At 47.8% G+C, this 15,675-nt stretch overlaps 1 protein-coding gene across 1 annotated transcript in view; it reads left to right on the top strand.

Moving 5' to 3' along the window:
* The window catches only part of si:ch211-198n5.11 (methylcrotonoyl-coenzyme A carboxylase 2), a 77,390-nt gene extending 62,916 nt beyond the window's left edge, over window positions 1-14,474 (top strand). The window contains 4 exon segments of the mRNA XM_038794413.1: window positions 900-909; window positions 912-1,041; window positions 10,790-10,871; window positions 14,208-14,474. Of these exon segments, the coding sequence (XP_038650341.1) occupies window positions 900-909; window positions 912-1,041; window positions 10,790-10,871; window positions 14,208-14,291 (306 nt within the window). The 3' untranslated portion in view covers window positions 14,292-14,474.
* The last annotated feature ends 1,201 nt before the right edge of the window (window positions 14,475-15,675 follow it).

Below are 15,675 nucleotides of genomic sequence, written 5' to 3'. Positions count from 1 at the left end.
TTATTACGAAAATCGACAGTGGCCTCATGGTCATCGTTAGACTTTTATTCTGGATTTTCTTGCACTCAAATTTCACCATCTGCCGTGGCGGGAATCGAACCTGGGGTCCCCAGAGCATTACTCTGGGTCTTTGGTTTACTAGTCCAGTGACAATACACTAACGCCACCACCTCCCCTGTGCAGTTCGCATTGGGAGATTGGAATAGAAGCTACAATATTCATGTTAGAATGACTGTAATATGAAACAACATTGCACCAGTTTTAGACATTGGGGTACTTTAAAAGGGCTTCCAGATGTCTTATCATTACTAAATGGATGTACAGAAAACTTCCGTTATTGATTCTCCCGATCTCCCACTGTAAATTCAGTGGCGACCCAGGAGAAATGGTGTAAATATTATCAATGCCAATTCTGTGGGGTTCTGCTGAAACTGTTGGTTGAGAGAATCCCTGCAGAAACATCAGGTAATTATTCTAATGCTGAAAGTTTCCCAGTGTTTATTGCATCTGTCTCAGGGTTCCACGTAGGAGGAAGATCTTTTTATTTTGCAACTCTTTTAAAAATTCATTCTCTGAATGTGGGCATCGTTGGCTGGGTCAGCATTTATTACCCACCTTCAACTGCCCTCCGTTTCAGAGGTCATTTTTAAGAGTCAAACCACATTACTGTGAATCTGGAGTCACATGGAGACCAGCAAAAATAGCAGATTTCCTTCCCTAAAGGATTACTAATTCAGTGATAAAGCCACTATGCCACCACTTCTTCCTATTTGTGGCAGCATAACTTGAAGTTTAACAAGTGGAAAGGTTACAGTTGAGGTGGCCATCAGCTAATTGTTGCACATTATGTAGACTCGGACATGTGTGATAATGTTTAAGCGAAGTTTGTTTATTTTCAGTGTGGTAGGTCATTGATCCGAACTTCCTTTTTCTGTGGCCCAATGCCAAGATTGGACTAGTTGGTCCAAATTATTACTCCGAGATTCAGGAACCTGATGGACAAATCCAAGATGAGGCACAGCTGAAGATCATGAAAGAAAGGTTAGTATTGTGCTGCTTGACTAAAGAAAAGATGATTCTTTAGTCTACAAGGAGGATAAAGCTGCTGTGACAGGTAGTTGTGCTGGAAAGCTGATGTGAATAGAAGGGAATTAAATGTTACATGTATGTAATGACATTGGGGCTAAAGTCGATAACCACTGAATCTGCGAGGGAATTGTGACGTGCCATTAATTAGTAGCCATTGGTTGCAATCTAAGCAGCACACCACTATCATACTGCTTGTTCTTTCCAATGATATCCGGATTCAAAATGCCTGAACCCCTTACCAGAAAGCCAACGTCATGAGTGTAAACACCACTTAATGCTAGCCTTGATCTCTTAAAAGGAGAGAGAATATTTCCTTATTAGTTAATTGTGGGCATCGCTGGATAAGTCATCATTTATTGTCCATCCTTAATTGCCCTTGAGATAGTGGTGGTGAGCTGCCTTCCTGCATGCCAAACAGATAAGCAGCAAGCAAGACAGAGCTAAGCAATTCCACAACCAACGAATCAGATCTAAGCTCTACAGTCCAGCCGTGAATGCTGGTTGACAATTAAATGACTCACTGGAGGAGGAGGCTCCACAAATATCCCCATCTCAATGATGGAGGAGCCCAGCACAAAAGTGCAAAAGATGTCAGGTCTCAGCCAATTCGATTTACTTACTTTATATCAAGAAATGGCTGAAGACACTAGATATTGCAAAAGGCTATCAGCCCTGACATTATTCGAGCAATAAGTAAGGAAGGATGTGCTCCAGAACTTGCCGTGCCCCTCGTCAAGCTCTTCCAGTACAGCTACAACGCTGGCTTTCTACCCGGCATGTGGAAAATTGCCCAGGTGTGTCCTGTACACAAGAGACAGGACAAGTCCAACCCCAGCCACTTACCCGGCCTATCAGTCTGCTCAATCATTAGTAAACTGATGTAAGGGGGTAATCAACAGCGCTATGAAAGCATCACTTACTCAGCATAACCTGCTCATGGACATTCATTTTAGATCCCCAGGGTCACTCAGCTCCTGCTCTCATTACAGCCTTGGTTCAAACACGGAAAAAAGAGCTGAATGCCAGAATTGAAGTAGTATTTGAACCAAGTATGACATCAAAGAGCCCTCTCAAAATTGGAGTTAAAAGAATCGGGGGTAAACTCTCCGCTGGTTGGAGTCATACCTGGCACAAAGGAAGATGGTTGTGGAGGTTGGAGATTGATCATCTCAGCACCAGGACATCATGGCTGGTAGGAGTTCCTCATGGTAGTGTCCTAGGCCCAACCATCTTCAGCTGCTTCATCAATGACCTTCTATTATAAGGTAGAGGTGGGGATGTTCACTGATGACTGCACAATACTCTACCATTCATGACTCCTCAAATACTGAAGCAGTCCATGTTCAGATGCACGAGACCTGGGCAATAATCAGGTTTGGGGTGACAAGTGAAAGTAACATTCGCGGCAAACAAGTGTTAAGCAATGACCATCTCCAACAAGCCAGATTTGACCATCACACTTTGACATTCAATGGAATTACCATTGCTGAGTCCCCCACTATCAACATCCTGGTGGTTACCATTGACCAGAACCTGAAATTGACTCGCCATATAAAAGCTAGGAATCCTGTAGTGAACAATTCACCTCCTGACTCCCCAAAGCCTGGCTACAAGGCACAAGACAGAAGGTGTGACAGAATATTCTCCATTTGGAGTGCAGCTCCAACAACTTTCAAGAAGCTTGACACAATCCAGGACCAAGCAGCCTGCTTGAGTGGCACCCCATATATGGACAGTCCAGTTCACCATCTGTTCAATGGTAACCCTCAGCATGTTGACAGTGGGGGATTCAGTGATGGAAATGCCATTGAATGTCATGGGGTGATGGTTAGATTCTCCCTTGTTGGAGATGGTGATTGCATGGCATTTGTGTGGTATGAATATTACTTGCCACTCGTCAGTCCAAGTCTGGATATTGTCCAGGTCATGCCATATTTGGATGTGGACTGTTTCAGTATATGAGGAGTCGCAAATGGTGCTGAACATTGTGCAATCATCAGCGAACATCCCTGTTTCTAACCTTATGATAGAGTAAAGATCATCGATGAATCAACTGAAGATGGTTGGGCCCAGGACTCTACCCTGAGGAACTCCTGCAGTGATGTCCTTGAGTTGAGATGATTGACCTCCCACAATCACAACCATCTATCCTTGTGCTAGATATAATTCCAGCCAGTGGAGAATTTTTCCCCTCATTCCCAGTGGCTCCAGTTTTGCTAGGTCTCCTTGATGCTATTCTTGCTCAAATGCTGTATTTATGTCAAGGACAGTCACTCTCGCTTCACTTGGAGCTGGAGCACAATTAATTGGTAAATACATCTTCAAAAACTATATTTTACCAATTGCACCACGAGCCTCAGACATTGTTTAATTCACCATATCCCCATTATTAATTTTCAGCAGTCTTGATCAATCAGGACTCACATCTAATATTCATATGTTCCACCACACCCTACACACCTCACAGAATCCCTACAATGCAGAAGGAGGCCACTCAACCATTGAGTCTGCACTGACCCCCTGAAAAGAGCACCGCACCCAGGCCCACGCTCCCAACCCATTCCCGCAACCCAGTAACCCCACCAACTAAGGTGCAATAAGGGCAGCACGGTAGCATTGTGGGTAGCACAATTGCTTCACAGCTCCAGGGTCCCAGGTTCGATTCTGGCTTGGGTCACTGTCTGTGCGGAGTCTGCACATTCTCCCCGTGTGTGCGTGGGTTTCCTCCGAGTGCTCCTGTTTCCTGCCACAGTCCAAAGATGTGCATGTTAGGTGGATTGGCCATGATAAATTGCCCTTAGTGTCCAAAATTGCCCTTAGCGTTGGGTGGGGTTGCTGGGTTATGGGGATAGGGTGGAGGTGTTGACCTTGGGTAGGGTCCTCTTTCCAAGAGCCGGTGCAGACTCGCTGGGCCGAATGGCCTCCTTCTGCACTGTAAATTCTATGATAATCTATGAATTTAGCATGGCCAATACACCTAACCTGCACATTTTTGAACTGTGGTAGGAAACCGGAGCACCCGGAGGAAACCCACGCAGACACTAGGAGGATGTGCAAACTGCACACAGTGACCGAAGGTCAGAATTGAACCTGGGTCTCTGACGCTGTGAGGCAGACCTATATCACCTAGAAGGACAAGAGGAGTAAAGGCATGGGAACACCACCGCCTGAATTCTCAGATCTAAGGAGCAGAACAACCCAGCTTCTCCAGTCTATTAAGGCAAATGTAATCCCAAAGTGATGTAAGGTCAGAAGTTCGCTGGACAATTGCACAATATTCAGAATCGTTTGTGACTCCTCAGATACTGAAGCAATCTGTGTCCATATGCAAGCAGTTCCCTTCCAAGCCGCGCAACATCCTGAGTTGCAACGTTTTAAAAAGGTATTAATTCATGGGACGTAGGCATCGCTGGCTAAACCAGTATTTGTTGCCCATCCTTAATTGCCCCTGAGAAGGTGGTGGTGAGCTGTCCTTTTGAACTGCTGGATGGGTGGAATTCTCCATCGGAAGGATCCTTTGCTTCGCTGGCGGCGCAATCACGCCTTGGGCATTTCCCGATGCGTGGGGGTGGCCACGTTGGGAAACCCCATTGGCCGGCTGCAGGGACGGAGGATCCTGTTGCTGGCGGGGGTGCGGTGAGCCAGAAAACAGGTCTGGCGGGACAGAGAATCCCGCCCCAGATGTTTTCGGAACACCCACAATGGTGGTAGCAAGGGAATGAACAGCACAATAGTTCCAGGTGGGGGTAATGACATTGAATGTCATGGGGAGATGGTTAGATTCTTTCTTGTTGGAGATGGTGATTGCCTGGCAGTTGTGTGGCATGAATGCTAGTTGCCATTTTTGGCCCAAGATTGAATGTTGTCCAGGTCTTGCTGTGTATGCACACAGGTTGCTTCCCAACCCTCCCTCCCACCTGCCCCAACTAATGTTCGATGTTATCCAGTTCTGGAAAGTGCATAATGAATAATGCCCATGAATTGTAGAACCCCTCTATCCTTCCCCTCAATTCAAACTTAACCTTCTCAAGAGTCAAGAATTCCAACAGGTCCGCCCGCCATGCCAGGGCACAGGGTGGAGAGGTTGCTCTCCAGCCTATCAGGATCTGCCTTTGGGCAATCAGCGAGGCGAAGGCTACAACATCTGCCTTCGTACCCGTTTTCAACCCTGGCTGGTCTGACACCCCGAGTATGGCCACCCGGGGGCCCGGGTCCAGTTTCACGTGCACCACTTTAGAAATTGCCCTAAACACCTCCTCCCAGTAATCCTCTAGCTTTGGACAGGACCAAAACATATGAACGTGATTGGCGGGGCCCCCCCACCCGCAACGTTCACACACATTTTCTACTCCTTCAAAGAATCGGCTCATCCTCGCCCTCGTGAGATGTGCTCTGTATACCACCTTCAGTTGTATCAGCCCCAACCTCGCACATGAGGTGGAGGCATTCACTCTCCGGAGGACCTCACACCAGAATCCCTCCTCCATACCCTCTCTCAACTCTTCCTCCCACTTTGCTTTGATCCCTTCCAGTGGTTCCTTATCCTTTTCCAAAATAGCTCCATAAACCACCGACACTACCCCCTTCTCCAGTCCCCCTGTCGTCAGCACCTCCTCCAGCAATGTGAAGGCCGGCTGCACCGGGAAGCTCTGTATCTCCTTTCTGGCAAAATCTCAAACCTGCACGTGTCTAAACATTTCCCCGTGCTCCAGCCCATACTTCGCTCCTAGCTCCTTCAATCCTTCAAACAGACTCCCAAGAATCAAGGGCGAAATTCTCCGACCCCCACGACGGGTCGGAGAATAGCGGGAGGGCCTTCCTGACATTTTTCCCGTCCTCCCGCTATTCTCCCCCCCCCCCCCCCCGCCCAACTCCCGACACGAATCGCTGCCAGCCGTTTTTTTAACGGCCTGCAGCGATTCACAGCTGTTCGATGGGCCGAAGTCCCAGCCCTTTACGCTGTTTTTACGAACGGCAAACAGGCCTGGTCTGGCCGTTTGTAAAAACGGCGGGAACAACTCGCTTTTATAACCATGGCACCGATTGGCACGGCAGTACCACGGCCGTGCCAAGGGTGCCATGGGCCCGCGATCGGTGGGTACCGATCGCGGGCAGCGGGCCCGATGCCCGCGCACTATTTGTCCTTCCGCCGCCCCGCAGTATCCATTCGCGGGGCGGCTGAGGGGCATCCCGGCCCGCGCATGCGCGGGTTTCGCGCAAATACGCGATGACGTCATCCGCGCATGCGCGGGTTGGAGTCTTCCAATCCGCGCATGCGCGGCTGACGTCATATGACGCGTCAGCCGGCGCTAACTCCGGCAAGCGGGCTTAACGAAATTCGTTAAGCCCGTGATGCCGGAGCTTGCGGCGTCGGGCTGCTAGCCCCGACCGGGGGACCAGAATCGGTTCCCGGTCGGGAAGGGGCGCGCTGGCGTCAAACCCACCCGGGTTTGACGCCAGCCTTACGATTTCTCCCGTTTTGGGAGAATCGCGCCCCAAATCTTTGAGTGTCTTAATCCCCTTCTCCTCCCATTTCCGAAAATTTCCATCCCACTTCCCTGGCTCAAATCTGTGGTTCCCCCAAATCAGCATTTCCCTTGACCCGAAGTGTTGGCGAAACTGCTTCCAAATTCTCAATGAAGCTATTATTACCAGACTCTCAGAGTATTTCCCCGGGGCCATCGGGAGCGGTGCTGTTGCTAGTGCCTTCAATCCTGACCCCCCTGCACAAACTCGTCTCCATTCTGACCCACTGGGAATCAACCCCTCTGACCCAGCTCCACACCTTCTCCACATTCGCCGCCCAGTAATAATACATCAGGTTCGGAAGACCCAAACCCCCTGCCTGCCTTCCCCTCTGTAGCAGCACCTTTCTAACTCTGGCCACCTTCCCTCCCCATATGAATATCACTTTGAGTATATCCAGGGAATGACGGGATTACATTTGCCTGAATAGACTGGAGAAGCTGGGTTGTTCTATTCCTTAGACCTGAGAATGCTAAGAAGACATTTGATAGAATTGTTTAAAATCAGGAAGGATGTGGATAAAATAAATGAAGAGAAAGTTTCCAGGAGCGGGCAATAACCAGAGAGTACAGATAATTGGTAAGGAACCATAGGTGTCAGGAAGAAAAGCTTTTTCATGCAACAAGAAGTTAGAATTTACAATGCGCAGCTTGCTAAGATGATGAGTATAAATTAAATAGTAGCTTTCAGAAGGAAATTGGCTGCACAATTGAAGGAGAAAAAAATTGATGGGTTGTTTGTGAAAGGAAGATTTGCTAGGTTCGAGGAGCTGTCAGAAAAATTTCTGCTCCCTGGAACCAATTTGTTTAGGTATTTCCAGATTCACGATTATCTGCGAAAGGCCTGGGGCTGGATTCTCCACTGGTGGGATGTTCCACTTTCCCGGCAGTCCAGGGGTTTCTGGACAGTGTGGGGCTTCCCCACAATGGAAACCCCATTGACCAGCTGGCATAATGGAGCATCCCACCGGTGGGGTGAACTTGAAATGTGGCACGACGGGACAGAGAATCCAGCCCCTTGTCTTCATTTCCTGTGGCACCACCATCCTGCTTGTTGAAAAGAATTTTATCTTTGGCCGTGTCTGGTGGGGGAAGTATTTCGGGTATTTATGGTCAGATCTTATCCTGGAGTTGGTTTTGCTGAATGCGATTAAGGAGAAATGGGATGGTGAATTGGGTCCTATTCCAGATGAAGAGGTGTGGAGTGATGCTCTTTGCAGGGTCAACTCTATGCCCTCCTGTGCCCGGCTTGGCTTGGTCCAGTTCAAGGTGGTGCACAGAGCTCAAATGACTAAGGTGAGAATTAGTAGGCTGGATTCTCCGATTCTGCGGCTAAATCCGCAGGATTGTCTGGTCCTACGACCAAAAGGTCGGTGCCGCCACCACACCGATCCTCTGCCCAGTAGGGGGGGGGGGTTATCAGCTACGCCATGTAGGCTTTACCTGTGGACATGGCCACAGAATGGCCAGATCTGTGGCCGGGCATGTGCACGGCGGCGCCATACAGCATGGCACCGGCTATGCGCAGACCCTGCCTGCCAAAAACTGTCCCCTGTGACCCCCCTCGCCACCCCCGGACCACCCCCCACCAGTCCCCCCAGCCTCCCCTGAAGCCCCCCCTGCCAGTGGAACACCCCCCCCCCCCCCACCCCGACTGTGACAGCGCTGGATACAGTCTGCAGCCGCCACGCGAGGTCGCCGAAAACTGTGAGGACACATGCCCCACGCCATTGGGGACTCGGCCCATCGGGAACGGAGAATCGGGGGAGGGCCTCAGGTGACGTCCTGAGGCCGTCCCGATGGCACGCGCAAACCCCTCGAGTACGCCGTTTTTGAGGGGGCGGAACATCGGAAAAACGGCCCCACCCCGATTCCAGTGTAAAAATGGATTCTCCGACTGATCATCAAACACGATTTTGGCGTCAGCGATCAGAGAAACCAGCCCAGTGTTTGTTTGAGGGGGGGGGTGGACAACAGGTGTGAGCGGTGCCAGCTAACCATACATATATGTTCTGCTTGTGTCCTAAATTGTTAAGTTTCTTCAACACCATGTCAGAGATCCTTAATGTTGAACTGGGGCTTTGTCTGCTGGTGGCCATTTTCAGGGTATTGCACTGGCTGGTGTTGCAGACAGGGGTGAAGGCGGATGTCCTCACCTTTGATAGATAGATAGAGAATAGATAGAGAAATACAGCACAGAACAGGCCCTTCGGCCCACGATGTTGTGCCAAACTTTTGTCCTAGGTTAATCATAGATCATAGAATTTTGGACACTAAGGGCAATTTATCATGGCCAATCCACCCAACCTGCAAATCTTTGGACTGTGGGAGGAAACCGGAGCACCCGGAGGAAACGCACGCACACACGGGGAGGATGTGCAGTGTCCACACAGCCAGTGACCCAAGCCGAAATCGAACCTGGGACCCTGGAGCTGTGAAGCAATTGTGCTATCCACAATGCTACCGTGCTGCCCTTAACAGCAAATTAATCTACACTCCATTACTCTACCATAATCCATGTACCTATCCAATAGCCGCTTGAAGGTCCCTAACGTTTCTGACTCAACTACTTCCACAGGCAGTGCATTCCATGCCCCCACTACTCTCTGGGTAAAGAACCTACCTCTGACATCCCCCCTATATCTTCCACCATTTACCTTAAAATTATGTCCCCTTGTAATGGTTTGTTCCACCCGGGGAAAAAGTCTCTGACTGTCTACTCTATCTATTCCCCTGATCATCTTATAAACCTCTATCAAGTCTTCCCTCACCCTTCTCCGTTCTAATGAGAAAAGGCCAAGCACCCTCAACCTTTCCTCGTAAGACCTACTCTCCATTCCAGGCAACATCCTGGTAAATTTCCTTTACACCTTTTCCAAAGCTTCCACATCCTTCCTAAAATGAGGTGACCAGAACTGCACACAGTACTCCAAATGTGGCCTTACCAAGGTTTTGTACAGCTGAATCATCACCTCACGGCTCTTAAATTCAATCCCTCTGCTAATGAACGCTAGCACACCATAGGCCTTCTTCACAGCTCTATCCACTTGAGTGGCAACTTTAAAAGATCTATGAACATAGACCCCAAGATCTCTCTGCTCCTCTACATTACCAAGAACCCTACCGTTAACCCTGTATTCCGCATTCATATTTGTCCTTCCAAAATGGACAACCTCACACTTGTCAGGGTTAAACTCTATCTGCCACTTCTCAGCCCAGCTCTGCATCCTATCTATGTCTCTTTGCAGCCGACAACAGCCCTCATTACTATCCACAAGTCCACCAATCTTCGTATCATCTGCAAATTTACTGACCCACCCTTCAACTCCCTCATCCAAGTCATTAATGAAAATCACAAACAGCAGAGGACCCAGAACTGATCCCTGCGGTACGCCACTGGTAACTGGGCTCCAGGCTGAATATTTGTCATCCACCACCACTCTGACTTCTATCGGTTAGCCAGTTCGTTATTCAACTGGCCAAATTTCCCACTATCCGATGCCTCCTTACTTTCTGCATAAGCCTACCATGGGGAACCTTATCAAATGCCTTACTAAAATCCATGTGCACTACATCCACTGCTTTACCTTCATCCACATGCTTGGTCACCTCCTCAAAGAAGTCAATAAGACTTGTAAGGCAAGACCTATTCCTCACAAATCCATGCTGACTATCCCTAATCAAGCAGTGTCTTTCCAGATGCTCAGAAATCCTATCCCTCAGTACCCTTTGCCTCGTTAATAGTCCGGAGGCAAGTTCTGCTTGGGTGGAGGTTTCCTACTCCAAGTACCGCAGCCTGGTTGGGTGACCACATGGAGTTTCTATATTTGGAGACGGTCAAGTACACCATTCGGGGGTCGGTAGAGGGACTCTACCTCGTATGGCAGCCAGTCATTTCCTTTTTTAAAGAGTTAGTTACCATCAGCTGTTAAGAGTTTTAAAAAAAGTTTTTGTTTATTGTTAGTGGTTGAGGATTGGATATGTTCTTGTTTGCTGATTGTGCTCTTTGTATATTGTAACCTGAAGCATCTGTTTTATGATTATTATTTTGGTCAGATATTTGTTAAAGATAGATGCGATAAAAATATTCCTTTTGCACTGTGTTCAAACTAATATAAATACTTCTCTGATTTAAATGCTTGTGCACTTTTAAACCTTAACATTTTTCTCTTTAGGCTGGAGAATGAGAGCTCTGCTTTTCATTCCTCTTCCAGGGTTTGGGATGACGGTGTAATACTGCCTCAAGACACACGAATGGTAAACTCACTTTTCAATCACTGTAGTTTGCACAACATTTGTCCAGTTAAATTTTTATTTCTTGTGCACTGCCGAAAAAAGACACGTTGTCAAAGCTTTTCATCTTGCACTCATCAATTATCCGAAGTACTACCAAATGACTGTTTTTATTTCTTAATGCTTGTTCTCCAATTCTCTTCCTTCTTTCCTGATACATTTCCATGGGTTCCAGGATCCTCTGAATATCTCATTCTGGGGTCATTTTTTGCCTGTGGCTTTTATTACTTGTGCCAAGTAATATAATCAGGTACTGTCCTCGTATTTAATAGTTTCCAACGGTCAAAAGATGTCTGGTTAATAATTCATGATCTAAAAATCTATTCACATGAGGCTTTATTAATATAGCGTCTGCTGAGTTGCTTTCCGTTAGAGACCATTTTTATAAACTGACTTTTTTAATTCGAATGCAACTTCGTCCATGTCACAGATGTAAAAGTATGCAATGGTGAGCTGAAGTAAATCTCTTGAGCTCTCCTTTTGGAAAGAAATCACTGTGGAATTTTACAATATGTATATTGAATGTTTCCTGCCCCCCTCCTCTATTCTGAGGGCACTGAGTTATGCTTGGGTATGATTTCATGAGCACTTGCATTCAAGTAGCCAGCCATATTACTGCAGCCATGATAATGTGAGTCATCAAGTTATCGAACTAGGAGATGTATCAAAGCTGAGTCTGATCCTCTCGCCTGCACTTACCAGCAGGAGTCACCTCAGGAGCCGGAAAATAGACGATTTCTTCCTGCCTCTTCCTTTTCTCAGAAGCAGTGGGAGCCAGTTGTTTGCGGTATTGCACTTGCTCCACTTAGATCAGTGAGTCTTAAACTGGGTACCAGGCTTCCCATGTGGTCCAACATGCATGACCATCCTTGCAGGTGGACAATGTGGATGATTGCCCAGAGCACCGTGGCCAAGAGAATATGAATGAGCAGAGGTTAGAGCGTGCTCTGTTCTTCTTGAGCTCCCAGTCTGCCCCTGCTCCTTCAGTGCTCTCCCCAAATACTGTACCCCCTGGGCTCCTCTCTCCAGTCACTGAAAACAAGCATGCAGGTTCAGCAAGCAGATAGGAAGGCAAATGATCTGTTGGCCTTCATTGCAAGAGGAATTCAGGACAAGAGCACAAACATCTTCATGTAGCTGTACAGGGCCTTGGTGAGACCACACCAAGGATATACATGCCATATAGGGAGGACAGTTAGGGTTCACCAAACTGATTCCTGGGATGGAAGGATTGTTGTATGAGGAGAGATTTTGGTCTACTGTGCCAGAATTGTCTGGAATTTAGAGGGGATTTAATTGAAACATTGAAAATTCTTACAGAGCTGGAGAGACTGGATGCAGGGATGTTGTTTCCTCTGCCTTTGGTGGTGGTGGGGGTGGGGGTGGGGGGGGGAGGGGGTGGTGATCCAGAAGAAGGGATCAAAGTTTCAGGATAGGGGTAGGACATTTAGGATGGAGATGAGGAATCGCTTCTCGGCCTTTTGGCTAAGGTGAGCATGAGGTCGGGTGTAATGCCTGGATCTGGTATGTCTCTCTTGTGGGAACCATAAATTGGATTCAATTTGAATTGTTTTTTGGAGCAGGCAAGGAGCTGGATTAGGGGTTTGCCCTGTCCACACTCTGAGCTCTGGCTTTGTAACTGATAAAAGTAATACAAAAAAGGATTGAGATGAGGAGAAGCTTCTTCACTCAGAGGGCGGTGAACTTGTAGAATTTTCTACCAGAAGGCTGTGGAGGCTAAGTCACTGAATATATTTAAGAAGGTAATAGAACTCTGAAGGTGTCAAAGGGAATGGGGAGATTGTGGGAGTACAATGTTGAAATAGAGGATCAGCCATAAGCATATTGAATGGTGGAGCAGGTGTGAAGGGTCAAATGGTCTACTCGCCCTATTTTCTATGTTTCCTACCCTTTGCGGGTTCCTCTTTGGCTGTTCTCTGGTCCCTTAGTATTGCTGCTCTCCCTTTGTTCCTCTGCTGGTTTCTCTATGCTCTGTGCTCTCCATATTCTGTCTTCTTTGGTCCCCCCCCGTCACCAAGGCTTTGGGCGCGATTCTCCGCCCCCCACGACGGGTCGGAGAATAGCGGGAGGGCCTTCCCGACATTTTTCCCGACCTCCCGCTATTCTCTCTCCCCCCCCCCCCCCCCCCCACGCCCGCCCCCCGACACGAATCGCTGCTCGCCGTTTTATAACGGCGAGCAGCAATTCTCCCCTAGCCGATGGGCCGATTTCCCAGGCCTTTACGGCCGTTTTCACGAACGGCAACACACCTGCTCTCACCATTCGTGAAAACGGCCGCAAAGTGCCGTTCTGGGGAACCATGGCACCGATTGGCACGGGCGTGCCAAGGGTGCCATGGGCCCGCGATCGGTGGGCACCGATCGCAGGCAGCGGGTCCGAACCCCACGCACTCTTTGTTCCTCCGCCGCCCTGCTGGATCAGTCCGCGGGGCGGCTGAGGGGCATACCGTCCCGCGCATGCGCGGGTTTCACGCATATGCGCGATGACGTCATCCGCGCATGCGCGGGTTGGAGCCGTCCAATCCGCGCATGCGCGGCTGACGTCATCGTGCGCGTCAGCCGCCGTTAACTTTGGTGCGTGGGCTTAGCGAATTTCGCTAAGCCTGCGATGCTGAGGTTCACGGGGCCCCGCTGCTCGCCCCGACCGGGGAGCAGAATCGGGTCCCGGGAGGGGGCGCGGAGGCTGCTGTGAAACACGGCCGGTTTCATGGCAGCCTTCACGACTCTCCACATTTGCGGAGAATCACGCCCTTTGTTTTCCCATGCATCTGCTCTGACTGTGTTGTGCTTCCCCAGCGATCTTTCTCCATTCCTGCTCCCCTGATGTCCTTTCCATGCTCTATTCCCTGTGTTTTTGTTAAGGACAGACAGTTTAGTGAAAAGCTGTTGCATCCATCTAACATAGCTGTAAGTCAATTCCTGTTTTGGTCTTGGTCGTTGTTTGGCTGCACAGTGCTAGGTCCTCATGGAGTCAGGATTTACTTTCTGAAAACCCACAGGGGGAGTGCTGGATCTGATGCAGATACCTGTCACAGTACTTTTTAGAAGTTGTGTATTTCCCACATTTGCAGATTTTTCTTTTTAACTCATTAAATAATACACATTTTTTAGATATTGTACATACTTGAAAAAAATTGATAAGCCTAGATTCCAATTGCAGGCCACTGCCAAGTTTGAAAAGAGTATTTCTTAATTAAATAATCAAATGCAGGACTTCAAAACAAATGTAAAACTGTACAGGTGAGCACTGAATCTAACTGTGAGCTTCTGTTTATTACAGGTAATAGGTCAGTGTTTAAATATTATCAAACAGAAGCACCGGTTTCATTCACAACCAGAAAGACGAGCTGTTTTGAGAATGTAAACTCATAAATTGGCACAATCCATCAACTAAACCACTGAAGATGAGCAGCGGCAGTAAAAAGAACAAAAGGAATGGACTCAAATATATTTCTGTTGATTAAGTATGGCTGGTAAGCTCAATGTTCTGAAAGGCCCAGTCCAGTTAATATATTCTTAAGTGTCTAATTAAAAAGAAACAAATCATCTTGATTCTACAGGGATTTTTGTTTGCTGGAAAATATATGCCTGACGTAGAATCATAGAATCTACAGTGCAGAAGGGGGCCATTCAGCCCATCAAGTCTGCACCAGCCCTTGGAAAGAGCCACCCTGCCCAAGCCCACACCTCCGTCCTATCTCCGCAACTCAACCTAACCTTTTGGACACTAAGGGCAGTTTAGCATGGCCAATCCGCCTAACCTGCACATCTTTGGACTGTGGTAGGAAACCAGAGCACCCAGAGGAAACCCACGCAGATACGGGGAGAACGTGGAGATTCCACACAGACAGTAACCCAAGCTGGAAGTCAAACCTGGGACCCTGGAGCTGTGAAGCAACTGTGCTAACCACTGTGCTACTGCGCCACCCTTGCAGCAACAATTGGAGTACTGGATTCAAGATTTCAGTGTTGGGGAATGGAGTCATTTTTCACTTTGACTGTGGCAGTGATTGGTACAAACACCATAATGTGAGCTAGAGCAAAGCTGCAGCATTAACATTGTGTCCTATCCAACCTCTTGCTGCATGGTGTAATCTAAATGAAGAAACCTTCAATCATCTGAGTGAATTTAAACCACGAGTACCAGGAGTTAAAAGACAGTGGTATAATTCCAATTTATAAGTTGTCAGTCTGAATGTCTTCAAGCCTTTTCAAATTGTGTCTCATCTCCGCTAATTCATTTAATTATTTGTAATGATACTGCAAACATTGGGTATTCTAAAACAATAGTAATTGACACTATTGCCCTGGTAACATGCATTACCCTGTATTTCAGGGTAGGTTTGAAGTGACCTTGTATTTTTCAATGCAAAAGTGAAAAGTCACCCTGGGATATTCACAATTAAGTTACTTCTTCAATTATGGGTCAAAGCTGTGAAAGCCAATGAACTAAATGAGAATGGAATTCTCTGTGTCAGCACACATGACAGGCTATTATTCCTCTAGAAGATATATTAATCATGCTATTTCCCCCATCCACTTGTCCCTTTCCCTATTGAAGGCACTGTCTCAGAGCACCAATCCATGTCTGCTGTTACTCACACAACTGGCTATTCTCTTTGTATTCTTATACGGGACATGGATAATCTGTTCTTAGTTGCAATGGCAAACAGTGACTTGTTACACCATTGCAGAGGGCATTAAGAGTCAATCATGTAATGCAGGAGTGGAATCACATGTAGAACGTA

This window comes from Scyliorhinus canicula, chromosome 4 (assembly GCF_902713615.1).
Source record: "Scyliorhinus canicula chromosome 4, sScyCan1.1, whole genome shotgun sequence".
NCBI classification, from domain to species: Eukaryota; Metazoa; Chordata; class Chondrichthyes; order Carcharhiniformes; family Scyliorhinidae; genus Scyliorhinus; species Scyliorhinus canicula.
Note: the sequence above shows the minus strand (reverse complement) of the source record. Positions and strands in the feature narration are given on the sequence as shown.